Here is a 24402-nt window from a genome sequence, read left to right as displayed (position 1 = left end):
TTGAGCCTGTATCACTGGCAGCATCACATAGGCCTGGCGTACAAACTCAGATTGCACAGGATTGAGTAACTCAGATGGAACTCAGTTTAATGTCAGCTTAGGTGACCAAGGAGTGCTTCCATCACTCCTCTCCCAACCTCTGGCAGACACCAGAGCAAGAGTCCAGCTGCTGGAAAGTTGGGTAGGAAAATGAGCTTATGACTTTGCCTTGAACATCAGTCCTAAAACTACCATAAGACCTACCATCATAAAAGCCCAATGGCTTCTAGCCCCAGGCCAGGGCTCACAGACATATTCTGCATATTTTCATCTATATCAGGTAGAGATCTGTGCCTCATTGGGATGGAAAAGTACTTCAGCCTTCGTCACTGCCAGCTACTTGACGGCTTGATATGAATCCAAAACCCATTTTAGAGTCATCCTGAGCGACCAAGATATGGTCTTCACCACCCCTCCCTAACCATGAACTGACAACAAAGAGAAATACTCCGGTCTCTATGATGTAGGGCACCAAAGTGAGTACAGGTTGCATCTTGGGTATGATAAAACCATCACTGGAGAGATACAAATGGTTACTGTCTCCAGGTCAATGCCTGTGGATGCATCCCTGGATATTCTATGCTCCAAACTGGCAACCCATGATCCGAGTCAGGCAGCATCATTTGAGCTGGGTTGCAGTATCTTCAGACTGCAAGCCCACCTCAGCATCATGCAGCCAATAGCAAATTGGACCTTGGTGTTATGTCATATTCTTCTGGACTTTGGGGCCTTCAAACTGTGGGTATCACCTACAGCATATGTGGCCACAGCCATCCCACTCCTGGGAATTTCACTCCAAAAATGAAATCAGCCTATGAAAGTTATCTGTATCCCCATGTTCATTGCAGCACAATTCACAATAATAAGATATGGAATAAACGCATATGTCCATCAACTATTGACTTGATAAAGAAAGTATAGTATACATATACTATATAGTACTACTCAGCTGCAAAAAATGAAATCCTGAGCCAGCACTGTTGCTTAGTAAGTTAAGCATCTGCCTGCAGCACCAGCATTGCAAAAGGGTGCTGGTTTGAGTTCCAGCTGCTCTTCTTCTGATCCAGCTCTCTGTTATGGTCTGAGAAAGCAGTAGAAGATGGCCCAAATGCTTGGACTCCTGCACCTGCATTGGAAACCCAGAGTAAACTCCTGGCTCCTGCCTTTGGATCAGCTCAGCTCTGGCTGTTGCAGCCATTTGGGGAGTGAACCAGCAGATGGAAAACCTCTCTCTTTATTTCTCCCTCTCTCTGTAACTCTGCCTCTCAAGTAAATAATAAATCTTTTAAAAAATGAAATCCTGTCTTTTGCAACAAGATGAACGCAACTGGAAACCGTTATACTTAATGAAATAAGCCAGTCCCAAAAAGGTAGATATCAACTGTTTTCCCTGATCTGAAGTAATTAAGAGTGCTGAAATGTAATGTATTAGAGTGTCACTGACATTTCAAGATTCAATGATTGTTTATAGCATTTTCTCTTCTATTGAAAACCAGTTTTTTTTTTCTTCATGCTTTTTGTTGAACTCTTTTATTAAGTGTAGGGTTGAATATACAATCTTCAAGTAAACTGAAAATAGATCTTTGTAAAAATTGAGAACGGGAATGTGAGAGCGAGGAGGAGGTGGAAAGGATGGAGAGTGGAAGCGTGGGAGGGTAGGGGGGAAGTGTCACTATGTTCCTAAATCTGTATGCATGAAATATATGGATCTTGTATAACTAAATAAAATTTTAAAAAAGAAAAATTCTGTGAAAGTAAGAAATATGGAAACACAACAAGCCAAAATGTATGGGATGCATCAAGAAAAGTGTAAAGACAGAAGTTTAGTGCAGTAAGTACCTGTATCAAATAGACAGAAAAGAATCAAACAACCCAGGAATGCATCTCAAGGTCCTAGTAAAACAAGAACAAATCAAACCCAAAGTTAGTAGGAGTAAGGAGAAAATAAATTTGAGAGCAGAGATAAAGGGAATAGGAATTAAAATGGAATATAAAAAGTCAGTGAAATGAAGAGTGTATTTTTTGAAACATAAACAAAAATTAATAAACCATTAGCTTAGTTAATAGAAAAGAATTAAAATTAATAAAATCAGAGATTATAAAGGAGGTATAATACCACAGAAGTACAAAGTATCACTGGGTACTATTATGAAAAACTATGTGAGCCGGCGCCGTGGCTCAATAGGCTAATCCTCCACCTTGCGGCGCCGGCACACCGGGTTCTAGTCCCGGTCGGGGCGCCGGATTCTGTCCCGGTTGCCCCTCTTCCAGGCCAGCTCTCTGCTATGGCCAGGGAGTGCAGTGGAGGATGGCCCAGGTGCTTGGGCCCTGCACCCCATGGGAGACCAGGAAAAGCACCTGGCTCCTGGCTCCTGCCAGGATCAGCGCGGTGCGCCGGCTGCAGCGGCGGCCATTGGAGGGTGAACCAACGGCAAAGGAAGACCTTTCTCTCTGTCTCTCTCTCTCACTGTCCACTCTGCCTGTCAAAAAAAAAAAAAAAAAAAAAAAAAAAAGAAAAACTATGTGCCAAAAAGTTGGAAAAACTAGAAGAAAGACATGTCTGGATACATATAACTTATCAAACTTTGAAATATATAATGTACCAAAATATGAAACATGAAGACATACAAATCTTGAACATATAAATAATGGTAATGAGACTGAATCAATAATGAATTATGTCCTGTCAAAAAATGCCAAGATCAGATGGTATCACTGATGAATTCCACCAAACTTTTCAGGAAAAACTAAGACCAATTATACTCAAACTTCCAAAGATCTGAAAGAGAGGAATTGTTCCAAACTCATTCAAAGAGGCCAACATTGCCTAGATTTCAAAATGAGACAAAGATTCAGCAAAAAAAAGAAAACTATAGACTATATATGTGATGATTATAGATGGGAAAATTCTACACAAAGCAAATCCAACAATACTTTAAAATGATCACACATCACAGTCAAGTGGGACTTAACTGAAGATGCAGGGATGGTTCAACATATGCCAATCAATAAACAAAATACATCACATAAACATAATGAATAAAATTATGTCATCATTCAAAAATGCAGAAAAGTTATATGATCAAATTCAACAACCATTAAAAATTGAAGTCTTGAACAAGTTAGGTACAAAAGTAACATATTTCAACACAGCAAAGGCTACATATGAGAAACCCATAGCCAACATCATATTGAATGCTAGAAAGCTAATATAATTTCCACTAATATCTGTAACTAGACAAAAATATCCATTCTCACTGCTCTTATTCAATATAGTACTGGAAGTTTTAGCCATAGTCATTTGGCAAGAGAAAGAAATACAAGACATATAAACAGAAAAGGTGGAAATCAAATTATTACTGTTTGCAAACGTCATGATTCTATATATAGAGAGAAACTTAAAAATTCTTCCATCAAGAATCAAGAGACTATTAGACCTGAAACAAAAAAAAAAGGCTGGGACAAGGTGTGTCCAGGGCCCCTAAAAAAAAAAGAAAAAGAGAGACTATTAGAATAGATAAACAAATTGAAGGAAGTTGCAGGAGAAAAAAAAATCACACCTAAAATTCAGTAAAATTCAGTGATATTTTTATTTTTTAAAATATTTATTTATTTATTTGAAAATCAGAGTTACACAGAGAGAGGGGGAGGGGTCTTGATCCCCTGGTTCACTCTCCAATTGGTTGCAACACAGCTGGAGCTGCACCAGGAGCCAGGAGCCAGGAACCTCCTCCAGGTCTCCCACGTGGGTGCAAGGGCCCAAGGACTTGGGCCATCTTCCACTGCTTTCCCAGGCCATAGCAGAGAGCTGGATCTGAAGTGGAGCAGCTGGATCATGAATCGGCGCCCATACGGGATGCTGATGCTTCAGGCCAGGGTGTCAACCCATTGTGTAACAGCACTGGCCCCTCAGGGACATTTTTATATACCAATAAAAAACTCACTAAGAAGGAAATTATGAACTATTTACAATAGCTCCAAAAATTAACTTGGGGGCCGGCACTGTGGCCTAGAAGGTTAAGTGTCCACCTGCAGTGCTGGCATCCTATATGGATGCCAGTTGAAGTCCCCGGTGTTCCATTTCTGATGCAGCTCCCTGCTAATGTGCCTGGGACAGCAGTGGAAGATGGCCCAAGTCCTTGGGCCCCTGCATCCATGCAGGAGACTCAGAAGAAGCTCCTGGCTCCTGGATTTGGCCTGGCCCATATCTTGCCATTTTGGCCATTTGGGGACTGAAGCAGCAGATGGAAGAACTCTCTCTCTCTCCTTCTCTCTCTGTATCGCTGCACCTCAAATAAATTTAAAAATATCTTTAAAAATAATGGAATAAATTAAACAGGGATGTGAAAACTTTTACAATGAAAATTACAAAACATTGATGAAAGAAATTAAAGAAGATATAAAAATATGGAAAGATGTTAAATGTTCATGGATTGGAAGAATTAATATTGTCAAAATGTCCATACTATCCAAAGCAGTTTATAGATAAAATTCAATTCCCATCAAAATATCTATGAAAATCTTCACAAAACTAGAAATCAAATAATTCTAAAATTCATGTGGCCACATTTAAGACCTCAAAAACTTAAAGCAGTCCTACTCAAACAAACAAAATGTGGAGGCATCATAATATCAGATTTCAAAACACACTGTAGAAGGACTGTAATCAAAAAACATGCTACTTACATAGAAAAATAAACAATGGAAGAGAATAGAGATTCCAGAATTAAATTTATAAATTTAGTCAATTGATCTTTGAAAAACATATAAATACAGAGAAAGGACAATCTTCAATATTTGGTACTAGCAAAATGGATACTGCTTTGTAGAAGGTTTGAACTGATGCCTTCCACTCACCATATAATAAAATCAGCTAAAAAATTGATAAAATATATAAATACAAATTTTGAAACAATGCATTGTTATAAGAAAATATAGGGAAAACACTTCAAGATACTGGCATAGGCAACATGTTTTTTAGACAACACTCCAAAAGCACAGGACACAAAAGAAAATGTAATAAATGGAATTGTATTGCACTAAAATGCTGCTACACAGCAAAGGAAACACTCAACACAGTAAAGAGACAGCAGAATATGAGAAAACATTTGCAGCCTATGTATCTGAAAAAAGATTACCATCTAGACTATGTAAGGATTGTAAACACCTCAACAACCAAAACAGTCAAGCTAATAAAAGGGTAAATATCTAAATAGACATTTCTCAAAAGAAGAAATAGAGATAGTCAACAAACACATCAAAAAAGGATCCCTATCACTAGCCATCTGGGCAATGCAAAATAAAACTAAAATGAGTTATTATTTCACTCCAGTTAGAATGGTTATTATTAAAAAATCCAAAAAATAGCAAACTCAGGTGAAGATGTATAGAAAATGGAATCCTTATGCACGGTTATCTGGATAGAAAATTAGTATTTATGGATATCAATGTGGACATTCCCTAAAACCTACAAATGAAGCTACCTTATGACTAAGTTATCCCATTTCTGAGTATAATTCTAAAGTAAATAAAATCAGCATATGAAAGAAAAACCTGGGGGCCAACATTGTGGTACAGCAGGTTACACCAAAGCCTGCAATGCTGTCATCTTATATGGGCGCCAGTTGAGTCCCAGCTGCTCCAGTTCTGATTCAGCTCCTTTCTAGTGTGCCTGGGAAAGCAGCAAAGGACCCAGGTCCTTGGGCCCCTACATCCTAGTGAGATACCTGGAAGAAGCTCCTGACTCCTGAGTTCAGCCTGGCCCAGCCCTGGCCATTGAAGTCATTTAGGGAGTGAACCAGTGTGTGGAAGATCTTTCCTTCTCTGTCTCTCTGTCTCCCTCTCTCTCTCTCTCTCTCTCTCTCTCTCTCTCTCTGTGTGTGTGTGTGTGTGTGTGTATCCCTTTCTCTCTCTGCAAATTTGCATTCCAAATAAATAAAATAAATCTTAAAAAATGTGATACCTGCACTTCTATATTCACTGTATCACTACTCACAGTAGTCAAGAAAGGAAAACAGCCTAGAAGTCCATCAATGGATAAACGGAAATAGAAAGTATGGTATATACAATCACTAAGTAAACTGAAAATAGATCTTTGTAAAAATTAAGAGTGGGAATGTGAGAGGGAGGAGTGGGTAGAGCATGGGCAGGAGGGAGGGTGGGGGGGGAAGTGTCACTATGTTTCTAAATCTGTATATATGAAATACATGAAACTTGTATAACTTAAAGAAAATTTTTAAAAAAGGAAAATCTGGTATATACACCCAATGGAATATTATTTGTCCATAAAAATAATGAAATACTGACATTAAAAAAATGGATAGATCTGTGTATCATGTCAAGTGATATGCCTGACCCAGAAAGGCGAATACAATAAATACTTTCTCACATGTGGAACTTTAAAAACTAGTTGACCTGACAAGAGCCTAGGGTGATTACTGAAGCCATAAACAAGAGTGTCAATTTGTTAAGTCAACAACAGGAGTCACTGTGCACTTACTCCTCATGTAGGATCTCTGTCCTTAGTGTGCTATACATTGAGATTTAATGCTATAACTAGTACTCAAACAGTATTTTTCACTTTATGTTTCTGTGTGGGAGCAAACTGTTGAAATCTTTGCTTGATGTATGCTGAACTGATCTTCTGTATATAAAGAGAAATGAGGATGAATTTTGATATGAATGGAAGGGGAGAGGGAGTGGGAAAGGGGAGGGTTGCGGGTGGGAGGGACGTTATGGGGTGGAAGCCATTGTAATCCATAAGCTGTACTTTGGAAATTTATATTCATTAAATAAAAGTTTTAAAAAAATTGACCTGAACTCATAACAGTGGTTACTATATGTTGGGAAATTGGGGGAGGAGATAGATGGATGTTGGATAAATTGGCAAAAACTGTGTCATAAATAAAAAGTTATAGTGTTCTATAGCATAGTGAGATGATTATAATTCATAATAATATAGTGCATTGCCTGGTTGATAGATTTTCACTGTGAATATGTGTTGAAATATTACACCTGTACCTCACAAATATGTACATGTATTTCATATTAGTAGAACTTTTAAAATACAATGATTTTAACATAAAAATAAATAATTTCAAAATATATAGATTTTCCAAGTGGGTTAAAAAGACCTAATTACATGCTGCCTGCAAGAAACTCACTTCACTGGTAAAGGTACATATAGGTTTAAACTGAAGGGTCAGAAAGACATATTCCATGTGATTGGAAACCAAAAGTGAGCATGTTTACCTATACTCATATTAAATAAGCCAGATTTTAAGCCAAAGGGTACAGAAAAAGACAAAGAAGTCCATTGTATAATTGAGAGAGTATTAATTCAGCAGCAGGATACAACAATTTTAAATATATATAACCAACATTGGACCACCAAAATATATAAAGAAAATATCTGATTGGAGAAACAGACTATAATACAATAATAATTAGTGATCTCAACACTTCACTTTCATAAATGAAGTTGAACTATATTATAGAGCCAGCAGACCTAACAGATCTTTATGGAACATTTCTTCCAAAAGTTGTACAATATACTTTTTTCTCACCAGCACATAAAGCATAGTCAGGAATAAGACTATGTTAGGCCACAAATCAAGTCTTAATATGTTTTATTATATCTTCTTTCTGTTGGTTCACTTCCCTAATGGCCGCCACGGCAGGCACTATGCCAATTCTAAGCCAGGAGCCCGGTGCTTCCTCCCGGTCTCCCATGTGGGTGCAGGGACCCAAGTACTTGGGCCATCCTCCATTGCCCTCCCGGGCCACAGCAAAGAGCTGGACTGGAAGAGGAGCAACCGGGACTAGTACCCGGCGCCCCAACCGGGACTAGGACCCGGGTTGCCGGCGACGCAGGCAGAAGATTAGCCAAGTGAGTCACGGCGCCGGTCAAGTCTTAATATATTTTAAAAATTGAAATAATGCAAATTCTCTGACCACAACAGAATAAACCTAGAAATCAACAAGAGCAGTATAAAATATCTAAATACATGGACATTAAAAAAGATGCTTGTGAGCTGCAAATAAATCAATGAAGGAGTTGAAAGGGAAATAAAAATATTAAAACAAATATATAAACACACAATATATCTAAATCTGATACACAATAAAAGTAGTACTAAGAAGAAAGTTTATAGTAATAATTACATACATCAAAAACAGAAACATTTCAAATATATAAAAGAAAAATGCACTTCATGGACCTAGAAAAGTAAACAGAAACCAAATTCCAAATAAGTAAAGGAAAGGATAAAGATCACAGCAGAAGTAAGTGAAATCAAGACTAAATAAAAAATACGAAAGATAAATAAAAGTAACAATTATTTTTGCAAGATAAACAAAATTAGCAAATCTTTACTACATTAACAAAGGAAATGGAAAGAAAACTCAAATAAAACCAGGTATCAGAAAGGAAATATTACAACTGATCCCACAGAAATACAAAGGATCATAAGAAACTACTATGGTTAATTATATATCAACAAATTGGAAAACTTAGAATAAATAGCTAAATTCCAGAATACAATGCAAACAACCAAGACTGAACCAAGATGAAATCAAAGCAGGTAAACAGAGGCTGGTGTTGTGCTGAAGCAGGTTAAGCTGCTGCTTGTGGTGCCAGCACCCAATATGGGCACCAGTTTTAATCTCAGCTGCTCCACTTCCGTTCCAGCTCCCTGCTCATGCACCCGGGAAAGCATCGGAAGATGGCCCACATGCTTGGGGCCCTGCACTCACGTGGGAGACGTGGAAGAAGATCCTGGTTCCTGTCTTCTGTCTGGCTCAGCCCTGGTGATTGTGGCCATCTGCGGAGTAAATCCTTGGATGGAAGATTTCCTCTCTCTCTCTCTCTCTCTCTCTCTCTCTCCTTCTCCATTGTTGCCTTTCAAATAAATAAATAAATCTTAAAAACACAAATAATTAGTTATAAGCTTAAAGAGCAGTTAAAAATCCCATATCCAAGGAAATGCCAGGGCACAGTTGCTTCACAACTGAATTCCATAAAATACCTAAAGAACTAATTCCAATTATTCCTAAACTATTCCCAAAAATTAAAAAGGAGAGAACTACCAAAAATTTGATAAATAAAGCATCACTGCTGCCAAAACCAAAGATACAACCAAAAAAGCAAGCTACAAGTCAATAACCCTGATGAACATAAATGCAAAAGTGTGCAATAAAATACTAACAAACTGAATCCAATCGTACATCAAAAATATTATACACCATGATGTAGAATTTAGGTGGCATGTACCAATGCCATCTCACTAGTCCCAGTGATCAATTTCTGTTCACAACTGATCATAATGAAAGGACTAAGAGTCAAAGGGAGCACATAAACAAGTCTAGTACCTGCTAACACTAACCGATAGAATAAATAAAGGGGAGAGTGATCCAACATGGGAAGTGAGATACCCAGCAGACTCATAGAATGGCAGATGTCCTAAATAGCACTCTGGCCTCAGAATCAGCCCTAAAGGCATTCGGATGTGGCTGAAAAGCCCATGAGAGTATTTCAGGCATGGAAAGCCAAGACACTCTGGCAAAAGATCTCTGTGAGTGAGATCTCAGTGGAAAGAACAGGTCTTCAAAGAAGGAGGTACCTTTCTCTGAAGGGAGGAGAGAACCTCCACTTTGACTATGACCTTGTCTAAACAAGATAAGAATCGGAGAACTCAGAGGGCTTCCATAGCCTTGGGAACTCATGACTGGAGCATAGGGAGATTACTGATGCCATAGACAGGAGTGTCAATTGGTAAAGTCAACAACAGGAGTCACTGTGCACTTACTCCTCATGTAGGATCTCTGTCCTTAATGTTCTGTGCATTGAGATTTAATGCTATAACGAGTACTCAAACAATATATTTCACTTTGTGTTTCTATGGGGGTGCAAACTGTTGAAATCTTTACTTAATGCATACTAAACTGATCCTCTGTAAAAAAAAAAAAAATTATCAACTCCCAACTTGACTCTCACTGGGATTAAACATGACAATAGGTCTGATCTGATTTCATCATCATTTTAAAAAAATCATCTATTATTCCTCACTTCATGTTTCTGTGTGAGAGCAAACTGTTGAAATCCTTACTTAATGTATACTAAGCTGATCTTCTGTATATTAAGATAATCGAAAATGAATCTTGATGTGAATGGAAGGGGAGAGGGAGTGGGAAAGGGGAGGGCTGTGGGTGGGAGGGACGGTATGGGGTGAAGCCATTGTAACCCATAAATCGTACTTTGGAAATTTATATTCATTAAATAAAAGTTAAAAAAAAAGAATTTATTCCAAGGATGCAAGAATGGTTCAACATATACAAATTAACAAATCTGACATGGTACATCAACATATTGAAGAATAAAATTCATGTGATCATCTCCATAGATGCAGAAAAACCATGATAAGATTTCAAATCTGTTCATGATAAAAACTCTCATCAAATTAAGTATAAGAAAAGCATACTCCATTATAAAAGCTATGTATGACAAACCCATAGTCAACATCATACTGAATGGAAAAAATATAAAAGTATTTCCTTTAAGATCTAGAAAAAGATAAGGATGACTATTTTTACCATTCCTATTCAAAACAGTATTGGAAGTTTTATTAAGAGCTATTAGACAAGAGAAGACATAAAGGGTATACAAATTGGAAAGGAAGAAGTTAACTTATCCTTGTATGCAAATGACATGAGTTCATATTTATATATAAAACCTAAAGATGTCACTAGAAACTGAGAGCTGATAGACCAATTTATTAAAGTTACAGGATGCAAAATCAACATATGAAAAAGCTAGCATTGTATGCACCCACAATAAAGTTTCTGAAAAATAAATCAAGAAAATAACCCACTGAGAATAGCTATAGAAACACCAAGGAATAAATTTAATTATGGAAGTGAAAGATCTCTGCAATATAAATTATGAAACAATGATAATCCCATCAAGGTGGCATGTACCAATGCCATCTCACTAGTCCCAGTGATCAATTTCTGTTCACAACTGATCATAATGATAGGACTAAGAACCAAAGGGATCACATAAACAAGAATAGTGTCTGCAAATACTAGCTGATAGAATAAAAAAGGGAGAGAACGATCCAACATGGGAAGTGAGATACACAGCAGACCCATATGATGGCAGATGTCCTAAACAGCACTCTGGCCTCAGAATCAGCCCTTAAGGCATGTGGATCCGGCTGAAAAGCCCATGAGAGTATTTCAGGCATGGAAAACCAAGACATTCTGGGGAAAAAAAAAACCTAAATGAAAGATCTCCACGAGTGAGATCCCAGTGGAAAGAACGGGTCATCAAAGAAGGAGGTACCTTTCTCTGAAGGGGGGAGAGAACTTCCACTTTGACCATGGCCTTGTCTAAATATTATCAGAGTCGGTGAACTCAGGGGGCTTCCATAGCCTTGAAAGCTCATGACAAGAGCCTAGGGTGATTACTGAGGCCATAAACAAGAGTGTCAATTTGTTAAGTCAACAACAGGAGTCACTGTGCACTTATTCCTCATGTAGGATCTCTGTCCTTAATGTTCTGTACATTGAGATTTAATGCTATAACTAGTACTCAAACAGTATTTTTCACTTTATGTTTCTGTGTGGGAGCAAACTGTTGAAATCTTTACTTAATGTATGCTAAACTGATCTTCTGTATATAAAGAGAATCGAAAGTGAATCTTGATGTGAATGGAAGGGGAGAGGGAGTGGGAAAGGGGAGGGTTGCGGGTGGGAGGGACGTTATGGGGTGGAAGCCATTGTAATCCATAAGCTGTACTTTGGAAATTTATATTCATTAAATAAAAGTTAAAAAATAAAAAAATAAAAAAAGAAAGTAATCCAAATTATGGAAAAGAAAGGAAAAGGAAGTCATAGCGTTAAAGAAGTTAATATGGTTGAAGCATGGTAAAAAAATACCAGATGAGGTGAAAAATTAATTGTGTAGATGTGATTAAGAACAGCAAAGGATTTGTTAAAGACAGAAATGTCGATCATTACTGTTCTGTATTGAGGTGGAGGAAAAATGGGTTTAGTGAAAGCTAAAAAACATTTTGGTAGACTATTAGGGTGATAGGTATTAGAAGAGACAAAGACAATAGTAAAATTACCATTCTGGAAGGCTAGACTGAGACAATAAATGATTTCTTTTCCATCACATTTGAAATATTTACTTTCTTAAAAAATACTTAACAGATAATTTGAATTGTCTGTTAGCTCTGTGACTAATTTTGAGTATGCCAAAAATTTAGAAATATATTGTAAATTTTAATTTAAATAAATGAAACTGTTAAATGAAAAAAAAAAAGAAATGAAAGACCACACACAAAAACAGGATTAAAGTAAACTAAGAAACTTGTAAAAAATTTAAGAAAACTATTAATAGAGCAAAGAGACAACCTGCTAACTGGGAGGCCATATTTACAAACTATTTATCCAGCAAAGGATTAATATCCAGAATATAAGGAGAACTCAAACAATTCAACAGAAAACAAATAAGTTACCTCTTTAAAATATGGGCAAATTATCTGAATAGACATGTACCAAAAGCTAACAAAAATGACCAAAAAGCATATGAAGAAGTGCTCACTATCACCAATCATCATGGAAATGTAAGTAAAAACCATAATTAGATATTGTCTCACTCAAGTTAGAATGGCTATTAACTTTGAAATGTTGGCACAATGTTACTGCTCACTGGCCAAACAGTGTGCCCACAGATGTTATTCCACCAAAAGGGGTTCTTTTTTCACATTCTTACAAATGTGCTGTAAGCACTAGTTGCACTCCCGAGTTTATTTCTCATCATTAAAGCCTTGCAAGCAGATGCACTCTTTCAATAATAGTGTGTACTTTTCTTATTTTATACCTTTCTTGAGAACAATGATTTTAAGATAGAACCTTAAGGAAAACTGACATTGAAGGCAGCTAGTAGTGAAGGTAGAACAGATGTGTACATATGTATTTACAAAATGAATGAAATAAACCGAAAAGGGAAATACAAAACAGCTGAAGAATTTTAAGGGATACAGAAAAGTAGATTATAATGGAAACCAGGAAAAATAATTTCCAGATGCCCATGGTAAAGCTGGGGAGGTGGGCCCACAATATCTATTATATTATATTATCTATTTTTCTTTCTTATTTATTTATAAAAATAGATGGAAATATAAATCTCATAGCATATTATAAGGAGATCTGGTAAAAGATTAAAGTTATGGGGCCAGCACTGTGGCCTGAGGTGCCAACATCCCTTTTAGGTGCCAGTTCAAGTCCCGGATGCTCCACTTCCAATCCAGCTTATTGCTAATGGGCCTGGAAAAGCGGCAGAAGATGGCCCAAATACTTGGGCCTCTGCACCCATGTGGCAGACCTGGAAGAAGGTTTTGGCTCCTGGCCTTGGATCAGCTCAGTTCTGGACGTTCCAGCCATTTGGGTGCGAATCAGCAGACAGAAGACCTCTCCCTCTGTCTCTCCCTCTTTCTGTGAGTCTACCTCTCAAATAAATAAATAAATCTTTTTTAAAAAATTGTTCACCTTTTACACTGTGTTCATGATATTTGATCAAATGTATGTCTCTCCCAGTAACTGTGAGTTACCTGAAGCCAGAGATTGGTTTTAGTCATCACTGCATCAATAGGTTAAGCCATAACCTGCAACATCAGCATCCCATATCAGAGTGTCAATTTGAGTCTGACTACTCTGCTTCTGATCCAGCCCTGCTAATGCACCCAGAAAAGCAGGAAAGACCTGCTTAGCCCATACTACCATCATGGATCTTCATGGAGTGAACCAGTGGATGGAAAATTTCTTTCTTTCTTTCTTTCCCTCTCTCTGTCACTCTGCTTTCAAATACATAAAAATTGAATTAATTACAAAACTTTTTGAAAAAAGACTGGGTATATGGCATAAAGCAAGCACTCAATAGAGTTTCTTGAATGAATAAATGAGTAACTGTCCTTAGTGCCTAACAGAAAGCTTTACAGAGTAGGATTTTCAAGAATGTTTATTAATGGCTTGGTTGATTAAATACACAAGAAATAAACTGTTTTCTCTTAAGGACTCAGCTTAATGAGAGACCATATCTTTCCTCGCATGTTAAGATCAGCATGTGCTGATTCGCAAGTCAAAACACATTTAAATCTCATTAAATTCACCATTCATTCCAGCAAAAACTGAGTTACAATTTTTCTTACATGTGGAAAGCTCACAAAGAGATACTAGAGAGCATCTGGGCAGATTCGTTACTCAAGGTCCTCAGCTTTGTACCTTGATTGGCTTCATTCTTGAATCATCTGATACATTACACTACAAACCCAAAATCCTGAAATATTAATTCATCAGAACTGTACTTTTCTAATGATTGTTATGCCTTACAACTAGGATACTACCTTAACCAGTATTATAGTAACTGGTATACAAATGAATAGTTAGAAAATTCCTTGGAGAAAACAAACAGAACTGTATAGACTTAACACATATTTCATTATGGCCATGGAGGGTTGGGGGGAAGATGCTTGATCTCTGGCTCAGAAAAAAAAAAAACCTCTCTGGAGACCAAAATATATGTGTCTTCCAGTGTTCTTAGACAGAATAAAAGAGATCCTGCTAAATCCTTGCTTCTTTTTAGAAGCAATTCAGGCTATTGATTTCTACTAACATAATTTTCCTTCAGCTTTACTAGTACTATTGGTTAGCCTACATTTTCCTTCAATTTTGTCAAAGTTGAGTTAGATATCCATGCCTTATTTTTCCTGTTTTGATCAAGGAGACAGTCAATTCTTTCAAGGTGAGTTCTGCAGTTAATTCACTCACTCAATATGTGGTAAATTCATTATATTAACTCTAAGATGGCAATAATTATCTCTAAAATTATTATAGCTTCATATTCATAGTACATTCAAGTTCTGCCAGCCTGTTTAATTCATGTTTTGTTTGATTCATGTAAGCCTTTAAAAACTTAGATTGTGGGACTGGCACTGTGACATAATAGCCTAAGTCTCTGCCTGCTGCATTGGCATCCCATATGGGCAGCAGTGCATGTCACGGATGCTCATCTTCTGATCTAGCTCTCTGTCTATGGCCTGGAAAATCAGTGGAAGATGGCCCAAGTGCTTGGGCCCCTGCACCCATGTGGAAGACCTGGAAAAAGCTCCTGGCTCCTGGCTTCAGATTGGTCTGGCTCTGGCCATTGAGGTAATTTGGGGAGTGAAACAGCATCTTTCTATCTGCCTCTCCCTCTTTGTCTGTAGTTCTACCTGTCAAATAAATAAATAAATATAATTTTTTTAAAAAAACCTTAGATTGTAACATTTTACATAAAACATGAACTTTGTGTTTTTCTTGAAATTTTGTCAACATAGAAAATGCATTTCTGTAAAGCAAAAAAAAAAAATGGCTCAAGCTGACAAAGAGCCACCTCCTTTATATCCATGTGCATCTTATTTGTCATGGGCCAGATCTCTCCATATTAGCTCCTGACCATAAGGCCATATGCCTATTGGCATTTTAAAAATATATTTATTTATTTGAAAGGCACAGTTACAGAGAGTGAAGCAAACCCACATATATACACACACAGGGCGGGGGAGGATGCTGGTTCACACCCCAAATGGCAGCAAGGGCCAGGGATGGTCCAGGCTGAAACCAGCCGGCCAAAACTCCATCCCATGTGGGTGGCAGGGGCAGAAGCACTTGGGTCATCCTCTCCTGCAGCCATGTTGGAAAATAGAGCTGCAAGGACTCAAATCAGAGCCCATATGGGATGGAGGCATCGTAGATGGTGGCATCATCCATCGCATCACAATACCTGCCCATGTATTGCCATTTTTATCCCACTTCATTTTCTTATATCTCTCTTGATTCATATACATATCTAAATATACAAATGCTAGTGCACACACAGAGACACACATGTAATCTGCTTGGTGCCTATATAAATTTGAGCTTACAACACTGAATTAACTTTGACAAGTAGACTACCATGTACATAATATAAATGTAAAAAAGATTTCAGAGAAAATTTGTATCATGAGCTATTGAAGGTATTTAAAACTCTTAAATCTCAAGCATCCAAAGTTCCATCGAAAATAGTCCATATGGAGCCGGCGCTGTGGCAAAGTGAGTAAAGACGCCACCTGCAGTGCTGGCATCCCATAGGAACGCTGGTTTGAGTCCTGGCTGCTCCACTTCCAATACAGCTCTCTGCTATGGCCTGGGAAAGCAGTGGAAGATGGCTCAAGTCCTTGGGCCCCTGAACCTGCAGGGGGACCTGGAAGAAACTCCTGGCTCCTGGCTTTGGATCAGCACAGCTCTGGCCATTGAGGCCAACTGGGGACTGAATCAATGGATGAAAGACTCTCTCTCTCTCTCTCTCTCTCTCTCTCTCTTTCTCTCTCTCTGTCTCTCCTTCTCTCTCTGTAACTATGACTTTCAAATAAATAAATAAATCTCTTTTTTATTCGACAGATAGAGTTGGACAGTGAGAGAGAGAGAGACAGAGAGAAAGGTCTTCCTTCCATTGGTTCACCCTCCAAACGGCCGCCACGGCTGGAGCTACGCTGATCCAAAGCCAGGAGCCAGGTGCTTCCTCCTGGTCTCCCATGCAAGTGCAGGGGCACAAGCATTTGGGCCATCCTCCACTGCCTTCCTGGACCATAGCAGAGAGTTGGACTGGAAGTGGAGCAACCGGGACTAGAATCTGACACCCATATGGGATGCCAGCGCCGCAGGCGGAGGATTAACCAAGTGAGCCACGGCGCCAGCCCCAAATAAATAAATCTTAAAAAAATAAGATAGTCCATAAAAATAATCCATTAAATGTTGTAACTTAAATAATTATATTTTTCTATATTCCTTATAATATTGTCTTTATTGGAAAATGCTACACTCTAGTTTCTGTATATATTTGAAGATGATGAACTACGTTTCTCTAAAAGAAGCAACTGATTAAAGCCATCATTTTCCCAGCCTGTCTTCCTGTTAATCCACATTAGTGATGGTTAAGTGTGCACAGCATGAAGAAAAGATGCTCTCTGGTTGCATATATTTCCAGAAAAAAATATTCCTGGACCTTTCTAGAACTCATTGAGCAAATACTAATGCCAAGAAAAAAGTGTTCTAAATATTAAAGATGAAATCATTACAGACAATATAAAAAGTAGGACTATAATATTTTTAGAGATTTGTGTTTCCAAGATGCATCATCCTCCAGAATGTTTTAAAAATTTTATCTTTTCATGTTACCAAAAATTCTTCCTTTCAGAAAACTCACTTCTTTTTGTTACTTCAGTATTTCCTTTCTATGAAATTGAAGATGATCATAGCATCAGAAATAAATTCAATTTAACTCTTTAATGATTTTTTCATTTTAATGTGGTTTTCTAAAGGAATTTATTAATACATTAGATTCTCAGAGTCACAGCAAATACATGATTGCTACAACAAAATTCTCATCAAGTCTCATGTTAATATGATATTAACATGAAAACACTTTTTGTATACTTCATAGGTAGAATTGGAAGGATATGACAACTCTTAAAAGCATTTACACAAAAATAAAAATGGGAATAGGAGAGGGAGGAGGAAGAAGGGTGGGAGTGTGGGTGGGAGAGAGGATAGGGTGAGAAGAATCACTATATTTCCACATGTGTATATATGAAATGCATTAAGTTTGCATACCTTAAACAAAATTTTTCTAGGTAAAAAAAATAATAAAAGGGTTTACAAGGGGCCAGTGCTGTGGCATAGTAGGTAAAGCTGTTGCCTGTGTCATCAGCATCCCATATGGGACCGGTTCATATTCTGTCTGCTTTGCTTCCAATCCAGCTCCCTGCTGATGGACTGGGAAAAGCAGAAGATGTCCCTAATGCTTGGGCCCCTGCACCCACATGGGGCATCTGGAAGAAGCTCCTGGATTCTGGCTTCAGCTTGGCCTAGCGCTGGCTATTGCAACCATATGTGGAGTGAACAATGGATGGAAGGTGTATCTCTCTCTCTCTCTCTCTCTCTCTCTCTCTCTGTGTGTGTGTGTGTGTGTGTCTATCTTTATCTATCTGTAATTCTTATTTTTAAACAAATAAATAGACACTAGTCATTGTAAGGTTTCCTGATATGATTGATTTTATTACAGATGATGGGGGTTAACTTCATTTAAATTTGAGACCACTCAGGTAGAGAGAGAAGGTGGGGGTAATTGCTCTGAACTATGAGTGAAATTCTTAAAGAAATCTTTTTCATTTGGAGATGGATGTATACTGTATGAGTTCATGTGTTTGTGTGTATGTCTGTATGTGTCTGCTTCTCTGTTATTCTGGTGAATGTTTCCTGGTCTGCTACTGTCTTTTTTATTGTAGGTTAACATCCGGTTATAATTTCTAATTCTTCTTTATTTAAACAGATTAGGCACTAAAACAAATTTCATGATTCTAGTCCTTAGAGAAACACAGATGATTTATGATATCAACTGATAAGATGCAGGCTGAAGAAGAGCAAGCCTTTCATCATATCACAATCTTCTGAGTATGATATTGGTGTTGGACCTGTTAGGTTTCCCTGCTAACTTTTGAGAGCCCTTAACAAGGGCTTTCTGGGTTTTCCAGCCCTCTTGGAGCACATAGGCCCATTCTAGGCTTCATGTCAGATCAGTAACATGAACAACAGTGACCTGACAGTTGCTCAGCATATAAGCATAGACTTCTCAGTCCATCAAGTCAGACGTAGTACTTCTCCAAGCATGGGTTGCCCTCATATCTAGACCTCAGTTCCACAACAGTACAAGATGCAAGGCTTCCTCATTCTCCTGGGTAAATCTATGTTTCTTCTTCAGTGGAGATTCCTAACATGGAATGGGCTTTAAGGAACAAATCTCAAGAAACTGAAAATGTATTTAGTATACATATACATTTTGCCAGGTAGAGGATCAATGAATTTTATCAGACTATCTCAGAGAGTGTTGACTTAAAAGTATTGATAATCTCACATTTCAGGAAAAAGCAAGGTAAGGAGGTACATCAGTAGTAATGAAGTGGAGTTTGAGGAAGAAACTTTACATTCTTGAAGAAAGACTCTTCTGTATTAACCAGAACTTGTAAAATGAAGTGAAAACTTGTCCTCAAGTACTTTAATCCCTTTTTACTTTACAAGTGTTTTCATTAGCATTGTTTGAAGACCTATGACATGCCAGGTCATATGATAAGCACTTGGGGAGACAGGGATGAAAAATTCACAATCTCTGTCATTGAGAAGCTCAAGTTCTGGTGAAAAAGTATAAACAACTTGGAAAGCAAAACACTACAGACATATAGAAGGTACTATGAAAATTCCCATAAAAGCACAGGTGCAACAAATCTGTGAGAGCTATGAGTCTTTTTTTTCAGATTGTCATATGAAGAAATGAGACTTCAGGAGGTTTATTTACTTGCCCTTAACTTCTCAGTGACATAGCCAAGCAGAGAAGTGGAACCAGGATATCTGACTACATGTATAGTTTGTTCTTTTTCTGATACTGCAGCTTGCATATGTAGAAAATTTGCTATTTGGAATTGGATTAAGATGGATTAAGTAGAGGGAGTTTACTGCTCTAGTCTAGGAGAAGATAGTTTTAAAAAAGTGGAGAGAGTATAGTATTAGGGAAGAGTTAGGGAGAAAATGGCAGAGTAAATTCAATGCAAATTGAAGGGAAATGGCAGATGTACATGGAGGTTGTGGACATGCACAAATTAGGACCCCAGCAGCTGAGAGCCTCCCCACCAGCTTTGGAGAGTGAGGTGAGACCAGACTGCAGCAGCCCAAGCCACTGGCAATAAAGCTCCAGGAAAAGCTTGGAGGGAATCTCCCTTAGAGCCCTGTAGTGAATAGTGTACCTACCAAATGAGAGGAGAAAAAAAGAAGGGGGGACACGTTTCTCTCTCCTCAATAATCCTGCAATGGTGACCTGTAACAAGCTGATAGAGAGCGGGCGCCATTTTGGTCATACATAACATCTGGACCAGCTCATGTCCATGCTCAGCAACCAGCAAAGCAGAGACTCCTGAGTCTGGCAGGGAGAACTGACAGTGGGTGGTGCTTGTGACTGTTGGGAGGCTTGTGTGCTGGGACTGTGAAAACACTGAGATTGCATGGGAAGGCTCAGGGTGTGGCTGGGAATTTGGGCAGTCATTGTGGGAGGCTCCACACACTCATTCTCTGATGAGGGACATTCCTGGGGAATCCGCGTACAATGAGCACTGCACAGATCCTTTATGTAGTCCTTGTGGAAATATAGATGAATATTACACCCACTGGGGCTAGCACCCAGGCACTGTTTTCCTTTGAGAAGAGGAAGTGAGCTGAGTCTATGCCAACAGAGCAGAACAAACCTCGACTCTGACAAAACAAAAAAAAAAGAGAGAGAGAGATTTACCATGCCCAATCTGGGTATCATCTTAATACTCCCTTCACACTGGAGCACTGAACAGAGCCACACCCACTACAGACCTATAGGTAGTCATTCAAAGCAGACACTCCACTAATCCACACAGACATAATCCAAGGATAAAAGCTGCCACAGCAAAAAAAAAAAAAAAAAAAAAAAAAAAAAAAAAAAAAAAAAAAAAATCAACGAATATCTCCATAAATGCCAAATAATAAACACACCAATAATTCAAGAAACAAGAATAAGGAGCTTAACATGACATCCCCAAAAGAATACAACACTTCAATACTAGATTGTGAGGATGAAAAGATGGAAAAAATTCCAGAAATGGAATTCAAAAATTGATAGCAGCATTACTTGGAAGTAATCAGAAGCAAATGCAAGAACTAATGAAATCTGTACATGACATGAAAGAAAATTTCTCCCATGAAATTGAGATCTTAAAGAGAAAGCAAAATGAAATCTTGGAAATAAAGAACTCAATAGAACAAATAAAAATGCAGTGGAAAACATTAATAACAGAATCAGTGAAGCAGAAGAAAGAATATCCGAATTAGAAGACAAATCACAGGAATTTATACAGTCAGCCAAAAATCAAGAAGAAATTAGAGGAGGAGCCAAGATCGCAGAATAGGGAGGGAGCTTACTGATTGTCCAGGAGAAGACATATTAATAAAAGTAAAGATAGTGTAGTCTTGGAGAAGAATAAGGGAAAAAACGGAAGAGGAAACTTCAGTAATTAGAGGGACTTGGTGGAACTATGTAGAGGGCACGGGCGCCCACGGCTCGGGACCTCAGCTGCCAAGAGGCTCTGCACCAGCACTGGAGGGAGAGGTAAGACAAAAAACCACAGTAGCCCGAGACACTGATGGAGAGGTGGCAGGAAGAACCTAGAGGGAATGAGGCTTGAGTCCCTGTGGGGGAAAGTACACCAGCCTAACTAGAGGAGAGAAAAAAGTGAAGGGAACGGTACGGACAAGATTCTCTCTCTCCACTCACCTTACAAAGGCAAGCAAGACAATAGAGCAGACGCCATTTTGGACATACATACCAGCTGCGCCAGCTCGAGGCTGCATCTACCCTTAGCCAAGAAGAGAAACCTGACTGTGGTGGGAAGTAATAACAGGAGACTGAGACCTAGTGAATGTGTGGAGCTTATGAACCGGACTGTGAAAAAAAAAAAAAAACCTGAAGGTGTGTGGGAGAACTCATGGTGTAGCTGAGACGTAATTAGTCTTGGTGGGAGATGTCACAAACTCTGGTGACCTTGGCTACATGGTGAAAGACTTGGCAGGGAAATCTGAGCTTACACTGAGGATTGCACAGCTCCTTTGTGTGGTCCTTGGGACAGAGCAGACAAATATTATACCCACTGGGGCTAGCGCTCAGGCACTGATGGACATTGAGGAGAAGAGCTCAGCTGAGTGAAATTACTTCCCTTCTGAATAAGAGAGAGAGAGAGAGAGAGAGATTTATCATGCCAAACCTGGATGTGTCACCTTTGGCACACCCTTAACCCTGAAGAACTGAAGAGAGCTCTCTGGCCACAACCTCCACAGCCCTCTAGAGATTCACCAAAAGCAGACAGTCCACTTAATCTGGAGTCATAGTATAACGAGAAAAGCCACCACAGCAAGAAAAAAAAAAGAAAGAAAGAAACCAAAGAATATCTCCACAATGCCAAACAACAAACACAGAAACCAAGGAAACAAGGACAAGGAAGACATGATGACGCCCTGAAATGAACATAACACTCCAATACAAGATTATGACGATGATGAGATAGAAGAAATGCAAGATATGGATTTCAAAAAACTTATGATAACATTTAGAAGTTTTCAAAAACAAAAGCATGAACAACATAAATTCATACAGGACAGGACAGAAAATCTCTCTCGTGAAAATGAAATCTTAAGGAGGAATCAAAACGAAATGAAGAATCTAGTAGAACATGAAATTGTGATAGTGAAGAGAAATCAAAATGAAATGAAGAATTTAATAGAACAAATGAAAAACACATTTGAGAGCCTTAAAATCATAATCAGTGAGGGAGAAGAGAGAATATTGGACTTAGAAGACAGAGAACAGGAAAGTACACAGTCAAACCAAAGAAAAGAAGAGAAAATTAGAAATCTAAAAAAATATTGTTGGGAATCTATTAAAAAACTCAACATTCAGGTTCTAGGAGTTCCTAAAGGCATGGAGAGAGAGAAAGGATTAGAAGGCCTTTTTAGTGAGATACTAGCAGAGAAATTACCAGGTTTGGAGAAGGAAAGAGACATACAAGTACATGAAGCACATAGAACCCCCAATAACCATGACCAAAAGAGATCCACACCTGGACACATTGTAATCAAACTCACCATAGTGAAATATAAAGAAAGGATTCTAAAATGTGCAAGAGAGAAACGTCAGATTACTCTCAGAGGATCTCCAATTAGACTCACAGCAGACTTCTCATCAGAAACCCTACAGGCTAGGAGGGAATGGCGAGAGATACAGCCCAAGTACTAAGAGAAAAAACACTGCCAGTGCAGAATATTATATCCTGCAAAGTTCTCATTTGTGAATGAAGGTGAAATAAAGACCTTTTTTTTTTGACAGGCAGAGTTAGACAGTGAGGAAGAGAGACACAGAGAAAGGAATTCCTTCCGTTGATTCACCCCAACAGCCGCTACGGCCGCTACGGCCAGTGCGCAGCGCCGATCCGAAGCCAGGAACCAGGTGCTTCCTCCTGGTCTCCCATGCGGGTACAGGGCCTAAGCACTTGGGCCATCCTCCACTGCGTTCCCAGCCACAGTAGAGAGCTTGTCTGAAAGAGGAGCAACCAGGACAAAATCAGGTGCCACAACCGGGACTAGAACCCGAGATACTGGTGCCACATGTGGAGGATTAGCCAAGTGAGCCGTGGTGCTGGCTGAAATAAAGACCTTCCATTGCAAACAAAAATTGAAAGAATTTGTCACCACTCATTCTGCCCTGCAAAAGATGCTTAAAGATGTGTTACACACAGAAACACAAAAAAATTGCCATCAATACGAAAGAAGGTAAAGGAAAAAAAAATATCTCAGGAAAAGATCACAGGAAGTTGAAAGCATATATTAGAAATATCTTTGGAAAATTGCCAGGGCAAAGTCACTAATCAATATTCACATTGAATGTAAATGGCCTCAACTGTCCAGTTAAAAGGTACAAACTGGCTGAATGGATAAAAAAAAAATCTATTTGCTTCTTACAAGAAACACATCTTTCCAACAAAGATGCATGCAGACTGTAAGTGAAAGGTTGGAGAAAGATATTCCATGCCAACAGAAACCAAATAAGAGCTGGAGTAGCCATCTTAATATCAGACAAAATAAACCTTAACACAAAAACTGCTAAGAGAGACAAAGAGGGGCACTATAAAATTATTAAGGGATCAACTCAACAGGAAGATGTAACAATTATAAATATATATATATATATATATATATATGCACCTAATTACAGGGCACCGGTTTATTTAAAAGATATGTTAAGGAAATTAAAGGGAGACTTAGACTCCAATACAATGGTATTGGGGGACTTCAAGACTCCACTTTCAGCAATAGACAGATCAACTAGACAGAAGATCAACAAGGAAACAGCAGATTTAATCGACACCATAGCCCAAATGGATCTAACAGATTTCTACACAATTTTTCCTCCTACACTTGAAGAATTCACATTATTCTCAGCAGTGCTATGGAACATTCCTAACTACAATCAAAGCAATTTATGAAAAACCCAAGCCAGCATCCTATTGAATGGGGAAAAGTTGGAAGCATTTCCACTGAGATCTGGTACCACACAGGGATGCCTACTCTCACCATTGCTATTCAATATAATACTGGAAGTTTTAGCGAGAGCCATTAGGTAAGAAAAAGAAATTAAAGGGATACAAATTGGGAAGG

The 24402-nt window shown here is 38.4% G+C and overlaps 1 protein-coding gene across 9 annotated transcripts in view; it reads right to left on the bottom strand.

Moving 5' to 3' along the window:
• Positions 1 to 2037: 2037 nt before the first annotated feature.
• RRAGB (Ras related GTP binding B) overlaps positions 2038 to 24402 on the bottom strand; it is an 86260-nt gene continuing 63895 nt past the window's right edge. For 3 of the 9 annotated variants that reach the window (XR_016227774.1, XR_016227769.1, XR_016227762.1), the window contains 2 exons: positions 8794 to 8938; positions 2891 to 3520 (listed from right to left, as the gene is read on the bottom strand). Coding sequence is in view for 2 of the 9 variants with exons in the window: in XM_070067360.2 (XP_069923461.2) it covers positions 3460 to 3520; positions 8794 to 8938 (206 nt within the window). In the remaining 7 variants the exon portion in view is untranslated. Of the gene's footprint in view, positions 3521 to 8793; positions 8939 to 24402 lie in introns of those variants that run through there. The other 6 variants (XM_070067360.2, XM_051827721.3, XR_016227771.1 and 3 more) reach the window with 4 other exon arrangements.

The sequence above is a fragment of the Oryctolagus cuniculus genome, chromosome X (genome assembly GCF_051225735.1).
Source record: "Oryctolagus cuniculus isolate XC-2025 breed Fujian yellow rabbit chromosome X, ASM5122573v1, whole genome shotgun sequence".
Taxonomy (NCBI): domain Eukaryota; kingdom Metazoa; phylum Chordata; class Mammalia; order Lagomorpha; family Leporidae; genus Oryctolagus; species Oryctolagus cuniculus.
The sequence above is the reverse complement of the archived record's forward strand: the minus strand, read 5'-3'. Positions and strand labels throughout refer to the sequence as shown.